This window comes from Ovis aries, chromosome 26 (assembly GCF_016772045.2).
Source record: "Ovis aries strain OAR_USU_Benz2616 breed Rambouillet chromosome 26, ARS-UI_Ramb_v3.0, whole genome shotgun sequence".
Taxonomy (NCBI): domain Eukaryota; kingdom Metazoa; phylum Chordata; class Mammalia; order Artiodactyla; family Bovidae; genus Ovis; species Ovis aries.
The window spans coordinates 39,511,334-39,526,136 of record NC_056079.1 but is presented as its reverse complement, the minus strand read 5'-3'; the positions used below and the strand labels follow the sequence as shown (position 1 = coordinate 39,526,136).

The 14,803-nt window shown below is 36.8% G+C and overlaps 1 protein-coding gene across 8 annotated transcripts in view; it reads right to left on the bottom strand.

Annotated features, from left to right (window-relative positions):
- TOP2B (DNA topoisomerase II beta) overlaps positions 1-14,803 on the bottom strand; it is a 96,165-nt gene that overhangs the window by 9,338 nt on the left and 72,024 nt on the right. For all 8 annotated transcript variants that reach the window (XM_060407104.1, XM_060407101.1, XM_060407102.1 and 5 more), the window contains 12 exons: positions 14,055-14,176; positions 13,705-13,853; positions 12,617-12,848; positions 10,982-11,116; positions 10,182-10,382; positions 9,008-9,203; positions 8,769-8,860; positions 5,848-6,003; positions 5,609-5,692; positions 4,164-4,358; positions 1,723-1,864; positions 1,379-1,540 (listed from right to left, as the gene is read on the bottom strand). In XM_060407104.1, coding sequence (XP_060263087.1) covers positions 1,379-1,540; positions 1,723-1,864; positions 4,164-4,358; positions 5,609-5,692; positions 5,848-6,003; positions 8,769-8,860; positions 9,008-9,203; positions 10,182-10,382; positions 10,982-11,116; positions 12,617-12,848; positions 13,705-13,853; positions 14,055-14,176 — 1,866 coding nt within the window. The remainder of the gene's footprint in view (positions 1-1,378; positions 1,541-1,722; positions 1,865-4,163; positions 4,359-5,608; positions 5,693-5,847; positions 6,004-8,768; positions 8,861-9,007; positions 9,204-10,181; positions 10,383-10,981; positions 11,117-12,616; positions 12,849-13,704; positions 13,854-14,054; positions 14,177-14,803) is intronic.

Below are 14,803 nucleotides of genomic sequence, written 5' to 3'. Positions count from 1 at the left end.
TATATCTTTAGAAAGTGCTTTCTCTTCTTACATAAAAACGTCTCATCTCTCTTCACAGTAGTTTTACCATGAAATAACAGAAATAGTAATTTTTCAGATGAATGAGGAGAAACAGAGTTAAGATCTCAATATATTAGCAAAATAATATAACACATAAAAAAGCACCCACTATGGAGAAGGGCACACTGGTATAATGCAAATAAGCTTTACTATAATTTCTAGCATATACTATGGAATAAAATTTTAAACTCATTTGGATGCTATGCAACTTTATACTTCATTTTAAATGTATGGGGAAAGCCTAAATACAATTTTAAAGCTGTTAATAAATTAATTTTCATGTAACTTGATACAGTATTAAAACTCACCTCTGAACTAATGCAACATTGTAAATCAACTATAACAAAAAAAAATTTTACCCCTGTTATACTACCTATGTACTTTAGGGAAAGAAATTCAATTACTTAGTGACTGAAGGCCTGAAATATAAAAGTATCTCCCAAAGAAAACAATCAGAATGTTTTTTCATTTTATGTAAATTAGGACTTAAAATTTGAGAAGAAACTATAAAATAGGACACATCAGTTTTTAAGTATTTGAAGACTTCAAATTAATAAATATTCAAAGAGGATCAAATCACATGCTTAACACTAATATACACTAGCAAATGGGCTTCTACAACCTGAGCTCTGGCACTGCAATTACCTAAATAATGCTGTGTGCATATGAACCAGCCGATAAAGTGAGGGGTTTCTCATGATATGACAGACAACACACCAAAAGGAAACCAACGAAGCACGGCCTATGGACCCAGCACGGCCTGTGGACCCCCCGCTGCTAGTGCCCTACACCAAGGTACACACGTGTGAGCTCACTCACTCAGTTGCATCCAACTCTCTGCAACTCCCTTGGGCTGTAACCCAGCAGGCTCCTCTGTCCGTGGGATTCTCCAGGCAAGAACACTGGACTAGGATGCCATGCCCTCCTCCAGGGGATCTTCCCGACACAGGGCTCAAACCCATGTCTCCTGCATCTCCTTGCATTGGCAGGGGGATTCTTTACTACTGAGCCCATATCAAGGTGCATTTTCTAGCAAACATCTCCAAACTATCGACAGAATGTAACCCAAACTTTATCGTAAAAGTCAGTAAGAAAACACTTTCTCCAGATTTCACTTTGGAGAAATGTATGTCCAACTTTGCTAGAAAAGATCATTCTATAAAGAAGGCTTTTTGGTCTTTGTGAACTAACTTCTGAAATACTAATGGTTTACTACTTCAGTAATATTGATGATACTAACAATACCAACTTATAAGTAATACTAACTTTGTCAAACCACAAAAAAATGATAAAATAAGTATAAAATATATCAGAATACCAGCCGCTCTCCTAAGTAAAGAGTCTCTTGGAATAACCACAGGTTCTGATTCTTCCAAGTCACTTTCTGACTTGGAGTCATCGTCTGACCAAGGGTTCCGTTTCTTCACTTTCTTTGCGCTGGGTTTGCCAGACGACGTAGGTGTTTTTCTCACCCTGGTGCCTAAAAACAAATGAGTAACAATAAGGTATGTATCAATACTCATCTAAATAATAGTTTTATTTTAATGTTTGTGAGAACTGAAGATATCACTTCACCTACCAGAAAAAAAGCACAAAGAATCTACTAATGCCCTGAACATACACATTTTCTCACAAACAAAACACTGTGTAATGATTGCTCACCAGGCTCCTTTTTCTCCCTCTTGGGTCTGGGACCTTTGTTTGCAGGAGCTGGTGGGGTCAATGCTTCTTCTCCGCCTTCCATCACTGCTCCACTGAACTCTTCATCGAAGTCCGCTTTCACTGCTGAGGTATCCAGATCACCCTACACATTCAAAAGAAAGCCAAACCATCAGGAAAAATACAAGCTGAACTAATATCATATGTGCTTTAGAGGTACATTTCCAGTCAATAGATAGATTTTCTGTATCAGATGAATAAAAAGAATGCATGGGTCTACTGAGGCCCTAAGAGATGACATTGATCAGACCAAGCTTTTTATGTAGCTATGGAAAATGATCCTGCTTACCACTCTAATCTATTAGTGCATTCTGTGAGATGATAGCTACTTAAAACCAACTGTAAGAAATAAGAAGGCAGCTTCTGATTATCCAAGGGACTTTCAGACTGAAAGCTAAGGACAAGGTACCAAAAGGCACCTGAAAAAAATTTCATTGCTATAGCTCAGGCCTCTATCCACTAGGAAAAATCCTTCAGATTATTGACGATAATAAAAATAATCTTTATTATTATGAGGACAAAACATGACATGTCATATACTGCTAAGCATAAGACAAAGTCCCCTGACCCTGAAATGGAGAAAGAACACTGACCCGTGAAGAGAAGTGAGCAATCCTGCCCAGGGCAGGACAGACAACAGGGAAAAGGAGCCCTTTCTGCTGGGTACTGAAGACGGTACATCCACCAAGTGAGCAGAGTGACTCGGGTACATCCACCAAGAGAGCAGAGTGACGAGGGAAAAGACGATGCCTCAGTCTGCTGGGACTGGAGGACAGCTGAGAGGAAAGGTCCATCATGCCTGACTCTCTGTGACCCCATGGACAGCAGCCCACCAGGCTCCTCTGTCCGTGGGATTCTCCAGGCAAGAGTACTGGAGGGGGCTGCTATGCCCTCCTCGAAGGGAGCTTCCCGACCCACAGATAGAACGGGCGTCTCTTATGTCTCCCTGCATTGGCAGGCGGGTTCTTTACCACTAGCGCCACCTGGGAAGCATGAGGGCAGCCAGGTGGAAGGTCAATCACTGCACACAAGGGGTCACTGTGTAATAACCAGTCTTGTATTTTTGAAACATCACCCTGGTGGAAAGAGATAAGACAGAGGAAAGAAGTGAATAGGTAGAGTCAGGACTGGCTGACTACAGACAGGACTGCTGGAGCCACATGGCTGACCTTAAACTGCCTCAGAGAAAACAGACTGAATCCTAAAACAGAGTCAGTGGGGACCAAGAGCAGAGCGTGGATTTTGGGACTCTTTTATAGTCAGTCAGTAGGACTAAGTTACTGATTAAATGAGATACTTGCCAGCTTCTGGCCTATGTTAGTGATGGCTGATCATGCCAGAAGCTAGATCAGGCAGAGGCAAGAGGGGAGTTTTAAAACCAGGAATTAATTCAAGCATGCGGAGTGTATGGGGCTTGGGAGTGTTCTGATGGCTGTGTTAGTCCAGCTCTCCTGGAACCATGACCACTTCAGGACATCGATTCAAGAGTCAAGTGATGAACTCTGGGCACAAACGCAGTCACTCAAGGAGTACAAAAGGCTCAGAGAAATGTGCTGAAAACAGATCCTGACTAACACCATGGGAAATGGAGAGAAGAGAAGCCATCTCTGAGAAGAGAAAGCTCTGTGTGTAGGTGAACGTGTGAGACCCTGGTCCTCAGCACAGCAGGAGAGGGCTCCCCTGCACCCCAGTGTCCCACCTGGGGCTCCACTCTCTCTCTGCACAGAGAACCCTCCAGCCTCACCCAGCGCCCGGGCTTGTCTCCCGAGTTCCCAGGTCCACCTGGCACGCTCTGCTTCTAAACTCAGCCTGCCGAGAAAAGTCGGCCTTTCTCCTTGTGACCATCAGGCTCCTGCTTCCTCACCTCTGAGATGTTTCCTTCCTCTGGCTAACTGACCCCCATTCTCCAGGAGGCTTTTAAATCCACTATAACATCAATCAACCCAATGATATAGGCTGTGTCTAATGATCTTTTAACTAAAGGTAAAAACAAATAGTAAAAGATGACAGTTTACTTCAAAAGCCAAACAGACCCTTTTCTACTGTAAGACTTCCTTAACTGGTCATGATACAAATCTAAAGTTTATGGTTTATACTTCTTGTTGCTATTGTTCCATGATTTTAATTTAGAATACTGAGTAGAATATTTCTCTCTTTTTAGAAATGGGATCAAGTCAAGTCACTCTTTACATATATGTGGGTCCTTGAGTAGTATGTCTTCATCCTATGTATGGATCAACTGCTTTCATGAACAAATGACTTCCTATCACAGTGAAATAGAGATGCATTTGAAACAAAAATACAGCATGATTTCATAACAGTAAAATTTCGATTCCTACAAATGCCATCACTGAGGTGGAGCCCACCCACGGGCAGTGTTCTACCTTTCTCTTCTTCAGCAGCTTCTTGCTGGCATCTGCCTTCATGGCAGTGATCTCAGGAACCACTCTCCTGCCGTAAGGGGAGGGCATCGTCTCTTCTAGCTGAAGCTTCTTCACCTTAGGTTTGCCAACCTTCCCCTTGATTGCTTTTCCGGCCATCCCAGCCAGAACGTCTTCTCGTTCCTGCGCTTCCACTTTCTGGAGGGGAATCGTTAAGGATGGGGAGGAGGGTGGGGCATAAACAACTCATCAGAAAAGACAACTGGGACTTCAGAAGAAGTCAAATCTCATTTTATTCACTCAGGTGATCTAACCTAAGGGAAAAACAATTCTAAATCAGAAGGCCTGGGTTGTAGTCCCAGTTCTATCTAACAAGCTTCTCATTTGTAAGACAAGGGGGTTGTATCTAAATGACCTACATGGTCCCTTCCACCTCTAGAACCCTATGACATATTATGGCATCAGGACTGTTGATGACCTGGTATCATCAGATGCCTAGCAAATCATACAAAAAGGCAGTTCTGGTAACAAATATGAAGCCATTCTTTACTCTTGCTTTACCATGCTTCAATCTTAATGGATATTAATTTTCAAATGTATAAGTCAGCAGGGAAAAGCCTCAAATTTTTAAAAAATCTAATTCTTAACAACAGAAGAAAAGTATAAATCAAGGCAACACGTGATACTGTGATACTTGAGAGATCATTAAAATTCCAGAAATTTTATTAGGCAACTGATATACCACACTCATTCCTGAGAGTTCGAATTCTGACTTAGGTTATAAAACTAGAGCATGTGGACAATAAATCAATGAAACAACTAAAACCAATAAATGTAAGTAATATCATGATTAATAATAAATAGCAATTTACCTTGTACTACTCAAAATTAGATGATCATATTGCTACCGTGAAATTTTAAGTGAGTTAATTGCTTAAAAATAAATTAGGCAATTTTAGGAAAAGTTTGTATTTTATATCTTTCTCTACATTTTTTCTTTTATTTTTTAAAATGGAATTCTACTTGGAGAAAACTAAATTTTAAAAAATTTAAAATTTCTCTATTAAAAGTCTAAAGAGACTATCATTCTACTTTTTAAAAATCAAATACCTATATTCAATCACATATATATATGGTTTCCTCTTTTGGGGAAAAACATTAAAATTGAAGCAATAAGCTAATTTGAAGTCAGTTAAGCAAATTTAACTAGTAGAGAGTATTAGAACTCAACTCATTCTAAAATCCCACTCCATAGCTTTTATTCATCTACATCAGACATAACTTTTTCTATGACTTCATATAGCTACAAGCTTAATCCTCTGCAGCTTATAAACACATTAACCTTTGTAGAGCTAAAAGAAATCCTGAGATAATTTAATTTTAAAAACTTTCATTTTGTTTGACACACATTACTCTTTCAAATATATTTTAATGGAGACTTAACCTACATCCAGTTCTTCAACAAAAGCTGCTAAATCTTCTTTCCAAAGATCTGAAGGAGATTTCCTTTTAAGATCACTGACCTCTCGCCCCTATAATAAAAAAGTAGTGTGATTTAAACATTCAATTATAAATGTATAATTTTAAAATGGATAAAGGATATATAAAACTATTTTTGGAAAAGAAAAATAAATATATGGAAAACACTGAAATAATTTCAAATTATTTAACCCACAGAAGTTCATACTTTTGCATCTCTCTGTTTAATCAGCTCTTCAACCTTTTCTTTAGTTAGAGACCATAGAGACATATTTAAAATATAATTAAAATCAGGGCCTGACGGAGTTCCTGAATCAGAGGAACTATCATCATGCTGGTTTTGTGATTCTTCCTCTTCTGCTGCCTGCAAAAAATAATAAACTTTATATTAAAGTCCTGTATAGTATGAAATCAATGTTGAATTTTACTGAATACTAAGTTTAAAATTCCACACATGCTACACTCTTAAAGCTATATCTTCAGGGTGGTGGATTTTAGATTATCTACAAGATTATCTATGAAAATATATTTCCTATAAAAAGTTTAAATTTTCTAAAAATGCAAAACAATGTCATCCAAAGGAACAGTATATTCAGCCTCTATTCAGGAATCTGGTGAAAAATTAACTGCTTGAGAAGACCCCACATCCTAAATGTAACAGAGCAGAAGCAATATTCTATCATGTGACTGTCAGATCTTTGCACTGGAGAGTGAATGAACAATTTCAAACCTAAAAAAATGTTCTACAGTTATAATAAATATGCTAAGATAGTCAGTCACTAAGGGTAAATTCTTTTCTCAAGCAAGAACACTCAAGTAAGGACTAAGAAAAATTCACTTAAGAGTTGAAGAGCTGGTAGGTTAGAGTAAGAATTGTAAGGGCTATTCAAAAATTGTATTCAAAGGTCTTTTTTTCACAGAAATAGTTACAATTAAAACAATCTTCTTACACTAGTACTAAATTTCAAAATCCAATGAATTTATTAAAGTGACATCATCTTTAAAATTTTTTAAATAACAACAGCTGTTAAAATAAAATTGAATCTCAATTGCTAAAGGCACTCAGATCATTAAAAATGACTGAGTTAACCATGATACTCCATAAAACAAAAAGTTCACTTCCAGTAATCAAAAAAGAAAAGAAAAAAAGCCTTACAATTTAAAAAAAGTTTTACAATTTTAAATTTTCAATAAAATAATGTATATATACAAAAATTAAAGTTTAAGTTTATTTTAGAAGAGATAAAAATAAAAATTACAAAGAAAGGTGCTTCATTGCATTCAAAGTATAAACTCAATTAAGTAACATTATCCAAGTAAGGAATGCTGTTGTTCAGTTGATAGATTATATAAGTACCTAGATAATTTAGGACAAATTAATACAGTCTACAGCTTTTAAAATTTCTTCATGAAATAGTGTGCTGCTATGGAATTTCTTACACTACTATTAAAATCCTATTAGGGTGTCAGGTGTCATAAAATCCTATTTAGACCCACACTTTAGAAGTCTGTTTGCTCTAGGTTTTAATAACACACCAAGTATTGTTAATGAGTGCTCCATAAATGTGTGTATCTATCACTGTTAACATGAAGATGACTAAGGATACTTTCAGGGGAAAAAAGAAAAAAAAAACACCGCTTTTCAAGTTCCAGTGACAATTCTACCATGCTTTCGAGCTTCTAATTATCTGCTTTGTAATTTTCTCTCCTCCAACTCTACATAACAAGACACTCTTGTAAGAGCAGCTCCTTCTGTTTCTGAAACCCCCAAAGTGAACAACGCATGGTCAAGATGCTGAGAGATTTTTGAGGGTAACAATGAAAGTACTGAAACGAGCATGAGCTTTTACCCGTGAGGTCTATTTCCACCAGACGGGCATTCTCAAACCCTAAACACTTTGATTTTTAAAAATTAAACATTAAATTCATTAGCTTACTAGCAAAATTTTTTAAGATATAATTTAAACCAACAGTGATGCAGATGGGCAAGTAGTGTATAAACCATAACTTGGGGTTTAAGAATGCACTAAAACACACTGAAAGGAAAGCAAGTGCTTAAGGCATCTTAATTTTGAACACTCTCCCACTTTGTCCTACCCACTTCCCTCAATGAATCAACCTATTATCTCAATATGTAAATTGATACATAATTCATTTTAGTTTTACTTATTCTAGTATATGTCATTCTAAGGACAGTTCAAAATTGAAAAAAACTTAAATGTAAATGAAAGCAGTATTTATATGTAGTTTGAAATATATGAAAAACATTATGGTTGAGAACTCAAATGCTGGGAGGTTTAATGTTTCAGTGCAAGTTATATCACATAATCATAACTATTTTTTAAAATGCAAACATTATCAGTATTATATATGTATACAATATTCAATTAAGTATCTGAAAACTAATCCTTTCCAAGTTTCTTCTTTTTTGTACATTTGTGTTCTCAATCACAATGTGTTATCACCTCTTTAAATTACCCACAACAGCAAGAAGCTAATTTTTGAGAGAACTCTCACAGTTTCAATATTCCACTCACTGAATTAGTGTTAGTACTCTATGATCTAAAATGGACAATTAACAAAACACCAGACTTTTAATCTGAAGTCCCAGGGTTTAAATTTCCAGCTAAAGATCTAAAGCCAAGGTCAGAGCACACCATGGGGCTCAATAAATACTGGTAAGTATGAACCATTCCATCTCTCATATCCCCAGAGTACAGCAAAACCAGATCGAGGGAGTGGTGACTCCACACTATGACTGCAGACTGCCCGGGGGGAATCATTTACGCACGACCAGAGCAGTTCCCAGAGTGACCTGCACCACACACCACCACCGTCCATTAACAGCAGCTCACAAAAAGAAGGCCGAGGAGACTAGCTACCTCCTCAGACCTGGAGTCACAGCCCAGGCCCAGGCAGAGCCACACTGGCCACGTGCTTTGCGGCGGGTGTCACTGCAAATTCCTGTACCATATCCGTTTCGTGGATAAACAGAAGACTTCAGTCTCCAAACACACCACTCAGCACCGTTAGCAGTACTAAATTCAAAATTCAGGGGTTGGGTTTTTGGTTCGCTTTGGAAGTTGCTTTTAAAAGCTTCTCTGAATGTCTCATTCTGCAAATGATTACCTTTTCTTGTGCTTCTTTCCAGGCTTTCACTGGGTCAGATTCATAACCTCTCTGGACTAACATTTGAATCAAATCTTTCTTTGACCTATTCTCTATGTGAGGGAAAAATAAAGTTAGGATCAAGAAAAGAGATTCAATTTGTATTTGTTTATATTCTACTGATAAAAATGTCTTCTATTAATAAAGTTTTTTTTTTTCCATTTTAACTAATGTTCAAATTTTTAAAGGTTGCATCTTACCTATAGTGATTTTCCCTTGTATCTTCTCTAAAATGAAACGGGCTTGATTATTAAGCTTAGTAGATTCTGCTCCCAACATTCCTACAAGCCACTCCTTTCGTAAACCATAATAGCTTAATCGTAAATCAAAGAATTCTTTCAAAATATCTTGCACAGTTTCATACTTCTTCAGACATCCCATATGATCAAAGAGTACCTATGCAAAACACAAAATTTTCAAAGATTATATAAATCTGTGTTGGTATTTTTAGCTTGAATTATGTCCTACAGTATTTTAAATAACCATAATACACTTACATGAATACATACCATTCCTAAAAGCCAGAACCAAAATTATTCAGCACATTTCTGTGAATATTCCTTTGGTAACTTTGAGAAATGGATAAAATTCAATTCTCAGAACTATGAAAATATGTTAAGTTGGAATAAATTTTTAAGATAGGACCTTAAAATAAGGTTCTTATTTAAAACTATATAAACTATGGCTATAAAACCACCTAATATTTTTTTCAAACCAAAAAGAAATGCATTCTCTCTGTAAGTCTTTAAATGTTAAATTTAAGGTTCTCTCTTTCCCATATATTCAGCGGGTGTGCATTTGCCTCACTTTTGATTTTTTGAAATGTGCTATAATTCACTCAAACCTCAATTTACAGAGAAATCTTACTTCTCTATCCTTTGTATCCTTTTTCTATCAATGATGGCACTTTTTCTCAGTCACTGTGCTGGATTTTTCTTTTTTAAGTTTAAAAGCTAACTTGGAATGGAACGAGAATAATCATACATACTCACTTTTATTTTCCTCCTCAATTATTTATAAGCTTAATAAAGCAAATTATAGTTACAAGAAGATAAGTACTTCACAATTAAAATGCTAATAGAGACAGACAATAAGGCACACAGAAATCCTGCAATAATCCCTCCCAGAACTTCAAGTCAGTGTGTGTGAAAGTATGTGTACCCTGTGTGTTCAACCCCACACTCAAAATGCAGAGCTGGGATTAAGAGCAGAGGATAATACTAGAGGAAAAGGAAAGTACCTCTGGATTCCTTAGCAAACATCCAAGGGGAGAAGCATTCAGACTCATTACATTCACTGGTGTCACGAAGCCAGCTGCAAAAACCCCACTTACATAATAACAGGTTAAATTCATAGTAAATCTAGTTCACGTACCATGGAATTACAAGTGAGAGTAGTTTGAAGTTTAAAAACTTTGTGCAATCCAGCAGCTTCTGCTTGTGCTAGCTTCTCTTCACTCATTTTCACCACAAATTTCACAGTTGTATCAGTATGATATTCTTTATAATCAGAAATTAATGCTGGTGTTTTATCTGTTCCATTTAGCATAGGTTCTAAAACCTGTTCTTTGTATACCTACAAAAGATTAAAAAATAAGTAATTCTTTCATGACACACATTCATGTTCTTAAACTACAAGTCACACACTCTTCTAAAAATTCTCAGTTCCAGTCGGAAGAAAAAGGGGAAACCTCCAGCTCCACCATCTCCAGCCCAGCCACTGCAGTCAACAACACGCAGGGATCTTAATGGAGAAAGAAGACAAGGGCACGGTTCTGACCTGCTCGAAGGGTGAAAAGGGGCCGAGAGTACGAATAGGATGGCATCAGCTAGAGCTGACAGCTTGACACCCATCTACACTGACTGACGTGAATTTACTGACCACACTTGCAAGGGTTCCAAACGTTATTCCTTACTCATTTCATATTCTACTCATTTCAGTGTAAACAAGATAACAGTCTTTTTAAAAGTTAGCTTCAGTCATTCTACATTTAGATAAGTTAAAAAACATTTTAATTACAATTTGAATATTCACATGAATGTGCCAAAAATGCATGCAGGAATGTTTAAACACTCTACAGACTCAGGGCAAACAGAGATGGAATCCCATTCAAACCAGAACACGCTGCCTAATGCAACCACCCTCCTCACAGGCAGCTGGCATCTTGTACCAACCTGTGTCCAAGTTCTGACAGGGAGCTCGGTAATCTCCACTGTGTTTCTATCCACCACAAATATTTCACCACTGACTGCATACTGGTTTTGACCAAGTTCTTGGATCGTTCCTTTAAAGTTTTTGTAGTTTGGAAGCTGAAGAGACAAATAAAAATCCCTTAAGAGCCCAACTCCTCACCGAGTGCCAGCATCACCTCTGAGCGCCCCCAGTCAGGAGCTCTTGCCAGCTCAGGTTCACACGACTGAACCAAAATTCCTCTCGTCCACAGCAGGCCCTCTCCATACAATCACTCGGGCTTGAATTCACAGCATCTGTTCTCAAAGGCCCAGCATTCCCTAACCTTGAAACCTTAGCATCATCTTTCCTAGTCTTCCAAGAATATTACCTTTTTTCTCTCCCCAGTCTATTACCTAAATCCTTCCTTCTCCTGTAGATTAAAAAATTCTCTAAATTCAGATTCCTCAGATGTTATGTTAGCTCTGCAGTCCAGAGCCAATGATCTGCCTTCCAGGTCACTACTTATACGTCTTGAATATTTTGAATATTCTCACTTTCCTCTACCCAGCATGCCCTCACACCCTATACACCTGTATGACTCTCACTCAGCCCCTCAGCCAAACGACAAGCTACCCCCCGCTTCTCTAATTCCTATTTGTTATTATCACTAAGCAGTTAGGTACACAGCACAGGACATTTCTTCTGGCACACTGAGCAACTATTACTATCTTCTGTCACTGTAAACTACAAGCCCAGATGTCTTGCCTTGACAAAAGATTAACTTTTTGAAGACAGGGATAATATTTTATCTCACCACTTAGCACAGTATCATATATAGAAGATTATATATATATGTGTATATATACATATACACATATGAATATGTAAGAAACATATTAACTTAATACTCAATGTATCTGAAATAATTAAAATAAAATGCTATAATCATTATAAGTAATTTGATACTCCTGTTAGAAATATTTTAAAGTACTTTATTTAGGGGAGAAACAGATTTTAAATCACACTCAATCTAATTTTTTTAAATACAAAAATGAAATAAAATTTAGAGTGAAATACATAAAAATAGTAAGTTTCTATATACATGGAGTATGTTTTCCTCTTTGCTTATGAATCTAGATGATTTTAAACCATGTAGAAGAGGGTAAACCATGTCGAAAGGTTTCCCTTAGAGGGAGTTGGGGCTGAACAATCAATGATGTAGGAAAGGGGAAAAGTAAATATGGAGACATATTAAAATACCTGCAGTGTGTTTTTAAGTATCCTCATGACTCTATAACCTGATTTAGTTGTTGAAGAACAATAAAAAGTTGCATATAACTTTATCATACAAGCCTTATTCTTTATATAATTTAAACATTTAAAAGTCTGAAATACTTTTACATTAAAATTTTAATAAAGTTTCTCCCCATAAGCGTTATCTGCAGGTTTTGCAAACTTTATCTTTTACTGTAAGCACACATCAAGTTCTATACTAACAAGGTCCTTACTGTCTAAAATACATTCTAATATAAAAATGGTTCCATTTCTTTTCTAAAATTACTGACTTTGTAGTTCACACAATATCATTTGTTAAATACAAATAAAACCAATATAAGCAGTAAATTCTGCATCATTACCATGGGATGAGGATCCAGGCCATCAAGCATTCGCCTGACATTGTTCACAATCTCTCTGGCATCATAGTTGGGCAGCTTACAGGCCCATCCTGTGCCAATGCCCTCAGCACCGTTTATTAAAACCATGGGAATTATGGGAATATACCACTCAGGCTCCACACGCTGATTATCATCATAAAGGAATTTAAGCAGGTTGTCATCCACAGCAGGAAAAAGCAGTCTTGCTAAAGTGCTAATAAAAGGAAAAGAGAAACGCGCAGCAATGTCACAGTTTGAGAAAAAAACTTCACACGTGATTACCTTACATGTCAGAAGTCTTTTAGAAGAATGCATTTAGAAATTTCGGTTACAAGTCCTTAAACTTAATAAAATTTACTTAACTTTACACGTAATTACTTTACATGTCAGAAATCTTTTAAAAGAATGCATTTAGAAATTTTGGTTACAAGTCCTTAAACTTAATAAAATTTACTTAACTTTATTACCAAATGTGTTTCTCTCAGGCACAAAGCCAGAATAAAACAGCCCTGTTTTACTTATATTACTTACTGACTAACCTGCCTAAATTCTTCACCTGATAAGGATTTCCTCTTATTCTGACTAAACCACAAAACCCACTTTCAGCCTAAATAGTTAGATCAGAAAAATCCTTACATTCATTAGGACTGGCTTCACCAATAATTCATAAAAACCGAGATCAACAAATTTCATTCTGTATGTTATCAAATACTTTGGAACATTGACCCTGAACATGACACTCAAGCTTCTCTCTCCATAGTTAAGTTAGTTAAGATGCTCAGTCGTGTCCAATTCTTTGCAACCTCATAGACTGTAGCCTATCAGGCTACTCTGTCCATCCATGGGATTTCCTAGGCAAGAATACTGGAGTGCGTTGCCATTTCCTTCTCCAGGGGGATCTTCCCAACCTAGGGAATGAACCCAGGTCTCAACATTATAGGCAGATGCTTTTACCGTCTGAGCCACCAGGGAATATGGCTCTCTCTCCATAGCTACACTTCTATTACACATTTTGTTAGTTCCAATAACCTTCAAATAGTATTTATGCCATTATATCTGCAAATTATTACCTCAACATTGTGAAAATATAACGAGGGCTTGCAGCATCTTTGCCCCCGTGAAGTCGAGTTCCAAACTGACCGATAGGCTGAAGCAAGTTGATGTTGTTGCTCCCCACAAAGTTCTGAGCCAAGTTCACAATAGTCATCATCAATGCTTGCTGCAGGACAGACACAAAGTACATTCACAAAGTTCCTCCATGAACCTCATTTTTATTAAAACACAAATCCTCAATTCTTTAACATTTCCAAAGACCTCATAAAAGCAAAAACACTTGATTATGCTGGATTATCCTCCTATTATCATTCTTCATGCCAATAAGTATAGCTCTCAATTAATTCCAGTCTCCATGCTTGCTTACTTCTCCATGGTGATAAGCAGACATCTCGGCAACAGACCCAGCCAACTGTGCGACTTTTACTTCACGCTTATCATTCCTCTTGAAACAGGTAAATAAAACTTTTCGTTGACCTGGTTTAAAACCTGATTTTAAAAAGAAAAACCCTCTTTTAAAAATATTACTCAAGATTGAGTTGCAATGTTTCTTTTAGTGACAATAATGTTCTATATATTCAAGAGAAAAAAGCAAAGACATAGTCTGCTTATTAAAAATCACTAAAATTGCTGAGACTCTAACAAAATGAGTACCTACTAACATATTTTTATATCATCTTAAGCTATTCTGAAAGTGAAGAACCAATTGAAAAACCCCTTCTAGTCTTAAAGAACTGCCGGGTGGCACCAAATTCCTTTCACAGGAGCTTTCACAACACTCATATTCCCAAAATGCCAGTTGTGATGAAAGTGTCAGCGAGTCATCAAATAACCTAAAAACTATTATTAGAATACCCTAAATCTGGAATGCTCTTATAAAGTAGAGATATATTCTGGTAATTAAGAATGCAGGCTTTAGAATCTCACTAATCTGGATACTCTTCTCAACTTAGCCATGACTTTCTACACCTTACTAAACCATTAAGTCTCAGTGTCTCTTCAGTGTAACATAAATAATTACCCTCTTAATAGGGTGACCATAGATTACAAGAGATAATGTAAGCAAAGCACTCTGCTTCCTGATCACTCTTCCTGCTGTAGACCAAGGAGCACAGT